The 12,038-nt window shown below is 44.2% G+C and overlaps 1 protein-coding gene across 2 annotated transcripts in view; it reads left to right on the forward strand.

Annotated features, from left to right (window-relative positions):
• LOC141140621 (dihydroxyacetone phosphate acyltransferase-like) overlaps window positions 1–12,038 on the forward strand; it is a 102,403-nt gene that overhangs the window by 13,512 nt on the left and 76,853 nt on the right. For both annotated transcript variants that reach the window (XM_073628006.1, XM_073628005.1), the window contains exon 2: window positions 4,563–4,754. In XM_073628006.1, the coding sequence (XP_073484107.1) occupies window positions 4,563–4,754 (192 nt within the window). The remainder of the gene's footprint in view (window positions 1–4,562; window positions 4,755–12,038) is intronic.

The following is a 12,038-nucleotide window of genomic DNA, read 5'->3' on the forward strand; positions in this document are numbered from 1 at the left end:
CTTGAGGGTGCACCTATCCATGCCAAGGCAGTGGGGGGCCAGACTAGCCTCATTTGCCCAGGTGTGTTTGGAAAGGCCATTGCTGGATATTCAAATCTGCTCCACCTGAGATCACTTTATTTAAACTAATTTGCCCAATGCACCCCAAAAGTGACAGATCTTATTGCGGTACTTACAACAGTTAATTGCCTAAGGATCTGTTTTGCCTGTTTCAAATGCAGAATGCTATGCCGATTTCTAGTGACCCCTGGGCAGTATTAGATGTCAAGTTATTAATAAGAACAATACGACTTTTAAAAGTTCAAAATCTTTCTAATCTATTCTGTTAAATGTTCGACTGAAAAACTGGATGCTCTCAGTTGCCGTTTTTTTGGACACATTCCATAATATACTGCATATATCCTCAAAGAGTTTCTATGTTTTATTATTGCAGGGGAGCATTATCACTTATCTTCTGTTTGGGATATCCACCGCACCCCACACCTTTTCCGAGGTGTTGCTTGAGCTTGTTGCTCCCAGTTGTCACCTTGTTCCGTTTAGAAAGGCAAGTTTCGCTTTGGTGGCAGACCAAAACATTTAACCTCAGGATACCTTACTATAGTGTGCGATAACAAGAGGTTAATTTGAACACCATTCATCTAGGCTGGGGAGCCCATTATCTGAATCATATGCTCCAAGCGCGTTGGGGATTCCCCCAGGAAATATAGTGTAAGACCTTCTTAAGATCAGAGCTGCTTATCAAGCTCTGAAAGCCTTAATGTCTCTCATTCACAACAAGAAAATAATCATCCAAATGAAGTCTCTTATGTCCAACACCAAGGAGGTACGCACAACCCATCCATGCTAAAAGAGACCCACTCAATTTTGGGTTAGATTCAGAAGCTCCTTGAAAACCTCACAGCCATTTACATTTCAGTGCACACCAACCTACTGATACATCTGCTAAGTTGGAAAAGTTGGACAGAAAGGAATGTGTGGTGAATAGATACATTTTCAAGATTATCACCAGCAAGTGGGGCAGGTGAGAGATTGATCTAATGGCAACGCCTGACAACAACTAGCGTGCTCACTACTCACTTCCTAGCTCACGACCTCTTTTGACAGCATAGTTGCCAACAGTCCAGATTTGCCCAGTGTCCCAGTCTGACTGTGGCTGTGTCAGAATCCCGAAAAATATGCTTTGTCCCGGCCAGGGGAGGACTGGGCCGGGGGGTCTGATCCCCCATAATGAAGCCGCACCGCTCCACCTCCACCTGGTGCGAAATGAGCATGGTCAGTAAATGTGTCACACAGGACCACCCACATAGTAAGCTGGGTGGGCTGGTAGATGGGACTTTCCCTCTTCCCTTTTCCCTTTCCCTCTCTCTCCTTCCCTTTCCCTCTCTCTCCTTCCCTTTCCCTCTCTCTCCTTCCCTTTCCCTCTCTCTCCTTCCCTTTCCCTCTCTCTCCTTCCCTTTCCCTCTCTCTCCTTCCCTTTCCTCTCTCTCCTTCCCTTTCCCTCTCTCTCCTTCCCTTTCCCTCTCTCTCCTTCCCTTCCTCTTTCTCCTTCCCTTTCCCTCTCTCTCCATCCCTTTCCATCTCTCTCCTTCCCTTTCCCTCTCTTTCCTTCCCTTTCCCTCTCTCTCCTTCCTTCCTTCCTTCCTTCCTTCCTTCCTTCCTTCCTTCCTTCCTTCCTTCCTTCCTTTAACCACACCCCCCAGACCCAATATTTATCTTTTCATATCCCAGACCCCCATGTGAATTAGTATGGGGTACATGGTACCCCTACCCATTCACCCAAAAAGTAATAAAAAAACAGACAGTTTTTGACAATTTCTTAAAAAACAAAACAGTGTCCACCAATGTAAATCCATCAATAATCACGACACCCGTGCACCGGCGGAACCCGAAAAAAAAGAGCTCCCCTCATGATGACGCCGCCCGACCCAGCATGCACCAGTCCATGACACTACAAGGGGGGTGGTCCTGCCCTTACCTATAAGCGGCTAGCCGTCCCTGTGAGCGGAGCTCTTTTTTTTTGTTTATTGGGTTCACCAATTATTCACCAAAAAAGTGTCAAAAAGAAATAAAAACACACAGTTTTTGACAATTCCCAATTAAACTTTTTTGGTGAATGGGTAGGGGTACAATGTCCCCAATACGCATTCAAATGGGGGGGCGGGATCTGGGGGCCCCGTTGTTAAAGGGGGCTTTCAGATTCCGATAAGCCCTCCACCTGCAGACCCCCACAATCAGAGCCCAGGGTTGTGGGGAACAGGCAGAGCCCCCCCGCTCCAAAGCACCCCCTCCATTCCTGGCCCTCTCCTTAGCAATCAGCTATTCACTGTGCCCTGACTGGGCAAAGCTTTGCCCAATCAGGGTGTACAATGCACTGTGCAGTGCATTGTGGGGCGCTTGGCGGGCTCAGCGCCTCGAACTGTTCGTCCAAATCTACTAATTACATGACACTGTCTCATCTTTTAAAAATTGTATTTAGTGTATTTAGTTACTAAAGCGTTTTTGCAAATATGTACTGTATAGTGTAACATTAAAACTTACAACTACAGTTATTCTACAGGTTCTTTACTTTTAGGGAAAGGAATTTTTTAATTTTAATATGTGTCTCAGATAAAAGCAACTTGCATGTTTTTCTTTGGGGAAATGTAAAACTAAGGGGGAGGGGGTTAAAAGGATTCAAAAAGACAAAGTTAGACTTTAAAGTGTCAGGAAGAAAAAAATGTGTTGATCACAGGAATAAAGTTCCCCTTTGATCAACCTGTTCTTCAAGTAAAAGAGAATCTATTTGCCATGTCCAGAAATTAGTTTAAAAGTGGTTAGCACTTCTGCCTAGCAACACTAGGGTCAGTGGTTCGAATTCCAACCATGGCACTACCTGTAGGGAGTTTGCATGCCCTCCCTGTGCCTGCGCGGCTTTCCTCTGGGTTCTCCCGTTTCCTCCCACACTCCAGAGACATGATATTGGGTTAATTAACTCCTGTCTAAATTGACCTTAGTATGTATATGTATGAATGTAAGTTGGGGACTTTAGATTTTTTTTCAATCAATAATGTTTATTCAATTTTGGATATACAAAAGGGTGAACAGTATTTAGCATACTTCTACAGAAATCATAGATTGTGATATTAAAAGGGAAAAAAAAAAAGAATAACCACTCTCAAGGTAGTACATTTTAGATTTTAAGCTCTTTGAGGGCAGGGATTGATGTGCATATACTGTACATGTAAAGCGTTGCATAAATTGTCGGTGCTATATAAATACTTGTAATAAATAAATAATAAGCTTTTCAAATGTACTAGTTCTCTCACTAACACACTTATGCCCCGTACACACGGTCAGATTTTCAGACGGAAAATGTTCGATGGGAGCTTGTTGTCGGAAATTCCGACCGTGTGGAGGCTCCATCGGACATTTTCCATTGGAATTTCCGTCACACAAAATTTGAGATCTGTATTTCTAATTTTCCGACCACAAAATCCATTGTCGTAAATTCCGATCGTGTGTACACAATTCCGACGCACAAAGTTCCATGCATGCTCGGAATCAAGCAGAAGAGCCACACTGGCTGTTGAACTTCAATTTTCTCGGCTCGTCGTACGTGTTGTACGTCATCGCGTTCTTGATGTTTGGAATTTCCGACAAGATTTGTGTAACCATGTGTATGCAAGACAAGTTGGATCCAACACCTGGAAAAAATCCATGGATTTTGTTGTCGGAATGTCCGACCATGTGTACGGGGCATTACATTTACTTACATTTACATTAAACTTTATTTTTTTTACCCTGTATATAGAACCATTATTTTACAGACATATAATAAAGTTCCTATTGCATAACTAAATCAACTCCATCATCTGGGACTTGTTTGTTTCTTTGCTATTACCTACCCATTTTTCTCTACATACTTTATTGTGCTCTATACATCCTATGCAGAACTTGCTGTAAGCCCAGGTTCACACTGAGCTGCGGGAATGAAGCCATGCAACCATTATTTTACAGACATATAATAAAGTCCCTATTGCGTAACTAAATCAACTCCATCATCTGGGACTTGTTTGTTCCTTTGCAATTACCTACCCATTTTTCTCTACATACTTTATTGTGCTCTATACATCCTATGCAGAACTTGCTGTAAGCCCAGGTTCACAGTGGGAGCTGCGGGAATGAAGCCATGCGAGTTCAGCTGAACTTGCACAATTTCACTCCGCATGTCAGTCCTGATTTTGGCCGCGATTTCAGAGACATCTGTGCAGGTTTCTGCACAGATATCAGTGTAAATCGCAGCCCAAAATAGCAAAAAGTAGTACAGAAACTACTTTTTGAAAGAGGTGCAGCGTCGCAGATGCGGCATTGCACTGATTAGGACGGTGGCATTGACGGCAATTGCTGCCGATTTGACATGCGATTTGACATGTCAAATCGCATGTCAAAACGCTCCAGTGTGAATCAGGCCTAATGTTTATATTTTGCTTTGAGTGCATTGTTATTGCCATTTACATGTATCTGCATATGGCAAAATACAATAAAATATTTAAAAAAATTCCATTTTATGTCTAATCCCCCAGCTGAATGAGTTTAAAGGCAACATTGGAGGAGCTTTTGAAGATATTTTGGAAGAACGGAGAAAATCCAGTGATTTTCGATATGCCATTAGGAATTTTACTCCAGTGATATACAAAGATCTTACTCTATGTAAGCCAAGTGTCATCAAAACAACTGTCATGGATTCTGATCGGATGCAATATGTTATGAAGCAGGTAAGCCCCTTCAAAATAATTAGCTAGTATGCTTATTGCATGGCTACATGTGGGATTTTTATCTTTAGGGATTCTAAAATGTACTCTGAATACTGACTTTTGTTGGTGCAAGTGGTTAGGTGATTCTTGAAAAATAAAATCACTGAACAATCCCATGACTCTTAATTACTCTATTTATCTTATTCAAGTATAAGTTTTAATTCACATATTACGTAGGTTGGAATTTAGTTTGCTGCCCTAACAAAAGTTATTGTGGTGGGAAGGTACAAATTTGAAAAGATTGCATTTTTATAATAACCTCTAGATAAGCAGGCAGTGTCAAACTAGGTCAAAGAAACTGCTGGTTATCATAAGGTAAAACTGTTAGAAATCTGTATATAGCCCTACAGAACAGACAGTGCATATTAGTCCCATTTTGGATCTTAGTTCTATAAATCTGTTTCTTGTAAGTGGTTTTGTCAAAGTATCTGCAATCTTCATCAGCAGCTCTGATCCACTTTTGTTTCTCCTGAGTTGGAAGTCTTTGCATCTCTCCCATTAATCTGACTCTGGTTTTATTGCGATGCAAGCAACATAGGATAGATGTTTGGCTGGGATGCCTTTATTTCTTCTGGTGAATTTCGTGATTGAAGCCTCTTGTGGCCTGGTTTCTTCTTTTACAGCATTTAGATGGTCTGTGTTAATTTCTATTTCTGTGTCACTTTGTTGCATATCTTCATGTGACACTGATGTGGACAGGCCCGGATTTACTCCCTTTGCCGCCCCAAGGCCGGGTCCTTCAATGCCCCCCCCCCCCCCCCACACACACACACACACACACCACCATTCTCGTTCTTTATCGATGCCTGCTACAATAGATCAAATTATAACATATCTCCACACATAAGAACACTGAAAAACACTGGCTTTAATTGTACAGACTGAAAAATCTCTGTAATGCAGAAAATGCCTTTTAAAGATTATAGCAGTAAGGAAATCCCTACAATTTTTTAGTTCTAACTTTTCTTTTGGCAAACTCATCGATAATATCTTCGTAGGACAAAGTATTTAAAAGTTCTGACTCAATGGCAAGTAAAGCTAAACTGTTCAGTCTTTCTTGACCCAAAGATGATCGTAAATAGTTCTTTATACAAATACATTTCATTCATTATTATGCACCACAGCTCAGTTGCGGTGCATAGAAACAGTATGCATTTTGCACCACACTGCTCAGCACGCAGTGGCGCTGTTGCAGTGTGAACAGGACACATAGAAAACAATTGTTTTCTATTACCCTTGCAGAGACCTGTGTTTTGCTAGTGCAGAAATCACAGACCCCCTTTTACATCATTGTCTTCAGGTCCCCCTTTACATTACATAGCCCCCTTTTACATCACGACCCCCTTTTACATCAGTGTCCTTAGCCCCCCCTCTACGTCACATCCCCCCTGCCTCATCACAGATCCCCCATCACAGACTAACCCCCCCATCACAGGCTGACCCACCAAAGACCCTCCCATCAAAGACTGACCCCCCATCACAGACCCCCATTACAGACTGACCTGACTCATAGCAGACCCCCCCATCACAAACTGGTCCTGACCCATCAGACTCCCCATCATAGACCAACCCCCCAAATCACAGACTGAACCCCACAATCATAGACTGAGCCCCCATCACAGTCCTCTCTCAATATCAAACTCCTTTACAGCACAGCACTCCCCCCCCTCCCCAAAGAACCCTACCTTATTCACACAAGACATGGAGCCTGGCCGCTCTGGACAATGGGCGGGACTCTTCACGTTAAAAGTGAGTGATTTATTGCTGGGACCGCCCCGCTGCCTAGCAAACAATCACCCACTTCTTAACTTAAAAAGTCCTGCCCTTTGTCTAGAGCGGCCGCGCTTCATGTTTTGTGTGAATAAGACAAGCAGTGTGGGGAGGGGGCAGTGCAGTGATATTAGAGAAGGCACGGACCTGCCGCACCTGCCATCAGAGGAGGGCTGGCAGCCTTAGGCCTGGGGGGCAAGTCTAGTCAAGTGACCCATTAACACCTTGCCGATCAGCTGCCATCATTATACGGCAGCAGGTTAGCTCCCCGGCACCCACGGCATGATGCTTGAGCCGATGCGCATGGCCAGCTGCCGCGATATCCGCCGGCGACCCGCGATCGCTCCTGAGAGAGACAGAACGGGGATCTGTCAATGTAAACAGACATCCCCGTTCTGACAGGGGAGTTAGAGAGAGATCTGCTGTTCCTAGTGATCAGGAACATCGATCTCTCTCTACTCCCAGTCACTACACTGCCCCCACAGTTAGAAACACCTCCCTATGGAACATTTAACTCCTTGATCACCCCCTAGTATGAACCCATTTCCTGCCAGTGTTATTTATACAGTAATCAGTGGGTATTTTTAGCTCTGATCACTGTATAAATGTCAAAGGTCCCAAAAAAGTGTCAAGTGTCCAATCTGTCCGCCACAATGTCGCAGTCCCACTAAAAAAAAAAAAAAAAAAATTGCCGATCACTGCCATTACTATTACTTTTATTAAAAATAAAAATGTCATAAATCTATTCCCTATTTTGTAGACGCAGACGCTATAATTTTTTTTTTTTTTTACCAAAAATATGTAAAAAAATACATATTGGCCTAGACTGATGAAGAAATGTATTTTTTTGGGGATATTTATTATAGCAAAAAGTTAAAAATATTGGTTGTTTTTTTTTTAATTTTTGCTTTTTTTTGTTTGTAGCGCAAAAAATAAAAACCGTGACCAAATACCACCAAAAGAAAGCTCCATTTGTGGGAAAAAAGACGTCCATTTTGTTTGGGTACAAAATCACACGGCCACGCAATTGTCAGTTAAAGCAATGCAGTGCTGTATCGCAAAAAAATGGCCTAGTCAGGAAGTGGCTAAATCCTTCTGGGATCTGAAGTGGTTAAACCACTGAATTAGCTCACCATCATCAGTGCCCATCAATGCATCCTCACCAGTGCAGTCTGATCAGTGCCCATCAGTGTAGCCTCACTAGTGCAGACAGTGCTCATAAATGCAGTCTGATCAGTGCAGCCTCACCAGTGCAGAGAGTGCCCATCAGTGCAGACAGTGCCCAGGCATCAGTGCAGCCTGATCAGTGCCCATCCATGCAGCCTCACCAGTGCAGACAGTGCCCATCAGTGCAGCCTCACCAGTGCAGAGAGTGCCCATCAGTTCAGACAGTGCCCAGGCATCAGTGCAGCCTGATCAGTGCCCATCCATGCAGCCTCACCAGTGCAGACAGTGCCCATCAGTGCAGCCTTACCAGTTCAGAGAGTGCCCATCAGTGCAGACAGTGCCCAGGCATCAGTGCCGCCTGATCAGTTCAGACAGTGCCCATCTATGCAGCCTGATCACTGCCCATCTATGCAGCCTCACCAGTGCAGACAGTGCCCATCCATGCAGCCTCACCTCTGCAGACAGTGGCCATCAGTGCAGCCTGATCAGTGCCACCTGACCCATGCACAGTGCCCATCAGTGCAGCCTGATCAGAGCCACCTCACCAGTGCCCATCATCAGTACAGCCTGAACAGTGCCGCCTCACCAGTGCCCATCAGTGCAGCCTGATTAGTGCCGCCTCACCAGTGCCCATCATCAGTGCCGCCTCACCAGTGCAGACAGTGCCCATCAGTGCAGCCTGATCAGTGCCGCCTCACCAATGCCCATCAATGCAGCCTGATCAGTGCCGCCTCACCAGTGCCCATCAGTGCAGCCTGATCAGTGCCGCCTCACCCATGCAGACAGTGCCCATGCAGCCTGATCAGTGCCGCCTCACCCATGCAGACAGTGCCCATGCAGCCTGATCAGTGCCGCCTCATCCATGCAGACAGTGCCCATGCAGCCTGATCAGTGCCCATAGAATGTAGGGGGGGGTCAGCTGGGGGGGTGTCAGGGACTGGGTCTGTGTTACAGCTAGGTACTTACTTTCCTTGCACGGCCTCTTCAGAGGGGGTGATAAATCCCAGTAATTTCTTCTCTGCCTCTCCTCAAGCCAGCGCCTGGTCCCAGCTCACAGCTGCTCAGGTCACGTGTGACGTGCCGGCTGCTTCTGAGGCTCCTGGGAGGTGGGAGTTGTAGTCTGCTGAGCTGCTGAATTCCTCCCACCGCCAGGAACTTCAGTGAGGCCAGACTACAACTCCCAGAGTGCAGCGGAACAGCAGCCAGCCAGTCGGCGGCTAGTACTGTATAACACAGTACCACGTCGCAGCCTGGGAAAAATAGACAGCGTCGCGGACGTAAGGTAGGCGGCCCAGGGGGAGATTTCCACCCGCCCCTGCCTGCCATGCTGCTATGTTAGTGCCGGGGGGTGGCCGAGAAGTCGCCACAGGAGCGGCGCCGCCCCCGCACCACTGCCGCCCCGAGGCCTGGCCTCGGTGGCCTTGTGGGAAATCCGGCCCTGGATGTGGAGTTACCCTTAATTTGAAGTGTTTGTGTTAGTTTATGAAATTTTGAACACACTGAAGATTCTTCGTAAATTATACTTCTACTGATGGTTACTAGGGATGAGCCGAACAACCCCCTGTTCGGTTCGCACCAGAACTGGCAAAAAATTTGTTCGAACACGCGAACACCGTTAAAGTCTATGGGACACGAACATGAATAATCAAAAGTGCTAATTTTAAAGGCTTATATGCAAGTTATTGTCATAAAAAGTGTTTGGGGACCTGGGTCCTGCCCCAGGGGACATGGATCAATGCAAAAAAAAGTTTTAAAAACGGCCATTTTTTCGGGAGCAGTGATTTTAATAATGCTTAAAGTGAAACAATAAAAGTGTAATAAGGTGTAGTAAGGTGACCCCGCCCCCCTCTGATGTCACGGGGAATGCCACAGGGAAGTCCCGGTCAAGTCCCCGTGCGTCAGAGGGGGCGGGGTCACCGGGTGGCCCCGCCCCCCCCCCGTTATTTAAGAACTGTCAGAAGAGGAGAAGCGTCACACAGCGGGAGCCTCCCTCCAGGCCATCATGGATGTGGAGCGGCCCGAGGAGAAGAAGATAAGAAGACGCCACGGAGGATGATGCCGGACGAGAACACCGGAAGAAGAACCAGAAGAACCAGAAGAAGAAAAAGATGGAGGAAGTAACCGATAGAAGATAGAAGAAAGAAGAAAGAAGAAGCATTTAAATAAAGGAATTGTCAAAAACTGTCTCTTGTCATTTTTAACATTTTTGACAGTTTTTTTGTGAAATGGTAGGGGTTGTGGGGATGAGGCCCTTGTCCCCATCAACATGGGGACAAGGTGTTTTGGGGGGCTACCCCAAAGCACCCTCCCAATGTTGAGGGCATGTGGCCTGGTACGGTTCAGGGGGGGTGCTCTCTCGTCCCCCCCTCTTTTCCTGCGGCCTGCCAGGTTGCGTGCTCGGATAAGGGTTTGGTATTGATTTTTGGGGGGACCCCACAAAGTTTTTTTTTTTTTATTTTTTTAATTTTGGCGCGGGGTTCCCCTTAAAAAATATAGATTTTGAGGGGGTCCCACACCATTTTTTAAAAAAATTTTTGGCCGGGGTTCCCCTTAATATCCATACCAGACCTGAAGGTTCGGGGTTCCCCTGTGGGGAATTCCCATGCCGTTTTTATCAATGAACTTTTATGTGTATTGTCGGACCGGCAATTCATTAATAGCCGTGAGTAGTTTTAAATGACTTTTTTTTTCCTTTGAAATGTCATTTTGCTGTCAGACTGTTCTAAACACGGGAAACATGCGCCCCTTTACGGGCATACTATAGACACCCCCCAGGTACGAAATTTAAAGGGATATTACACTTTTATTGTTTCACTTTAAGCATTATTAAAATCACTGCTCCCGAAAAAAACGGACGTTTTTAAAACTTTTTTTTTGCATTGATCCATGTCCCCTGGGGCCAAACACTTTTTATCACAATACCATACTTTAAAATTAGCACTTTTGATTTCTCCCATAGACTTTTTTAAAGGGTGTTCCGCGGCATTCGAATTTGCTCCAAACACCCCAAATTGTTCGCTGTTCGGCAAACTGGTGAACAGCCGATGTTCGACTCGAACTCGAAGCTCATCCCTAATGGTTACCTTGTTTGTGTCTTGGTGTAGAATTCTGTATCCCTTTTGAGATTCATTGTAACCCACAAGTACACCTTCCATTGCACAAACATCCCATTTTGTAAGGTTTTTTTGGGATGTGCACATAGGCTTTGCTTCTAAATATTTTTAGATGGTTCAAACGTGGTGCTTTTCCATTCCACATTTGATATGGAGTTTTCTCTGTTGATTTTCTAGGTAGTTTATTTGGAGATTACATGCGGTAACAATTGCACCCCCCAGTATGTGGTTGTATATTAGAGAATACAGAATTCAAATCGGTTGATTGTTTTTCGACCAAGCCTAATTCTAATCTATTTTAAAAGTTAGAACTCGTTAGAAAATGAATAAACAAAACTATTTTTAATGGATTTCAACAAAATTCATTACTATTCGTTACTATTTCATTCAGAGATTCGGATACATCAGAATCACCAAATAACCACATTACCCAGTAAAGTTTGCTGTGCAGATTTTGCTAGGTCCATAAAGATTTACTGATGTTCAGTTTTACTATTCACTATTACTATTCACCCTACTTATAACCTAGTGAATGGGGCATTCACATTTAGTTTGCTCATGTACTATTATGACGTGGCAGATCTTTTCTTTAACTACTTCAGCCCCAGAAGGATTTACCACCTTAATGACCAGGCCATTTTTTGCGATATGGCACTGCGTCACTTTAACTGACAATTGCGGTTGTGCAACGATGTACCCAAACAAAATTTATGTCTTTTTTTCCCACAAATAGAGGTTTCTGTTGGTGGTATTTGATCACCTCTGCGGTTTTTATTTTTTGTGCTATAAACAAAAAAAGACTGACCATTTTGAAAAAAATATATTTTTTACTTTTTGCTATAATAAATATCCAAAAAAAAGAAAATGTAAAAAAACTAATTTCATCATCAGTTTAGGCCAATATGTATTCTACTGCACATTTTTGGGGAAAAAAATCACAATAAGCGTATATTAATTGGTTTGCACAAAAGGTATAGCGTCTTCAAAATAGGGGGTAGATTTATGGCATTTTTATTATTTTTTTTCTTAGTAATGACAGTTGTAGCCAAAGGTTTGCTAATATAAGGCATTGTAGTTGTTATGGTTGCAAATGAATTTGACTCCCTCTAGTGTCCTTTTAATGCTGTTAGGACTTTCTTTTAATTCCTGAGAAGCAGCGCAGCAAAGCATTGTGGGAGTTGTAGTTTGGAGGAGG

Source organism: Aquarana catesbeiana, linkage group LG04, assembly GCF_042186555.1.
Source record: "Aquarana catesbeiana isolate 2022-GZ linkage group LG04, ASM4218655v1, whole genome shotgun sequence".
NCBI classification, from domain to species: domain Eukaryota; kingdom Metazoa; phylum Chordata; class Amphibia; order Anura; family Ranidae; genus Aquarana; species Aquarana catesbeiana.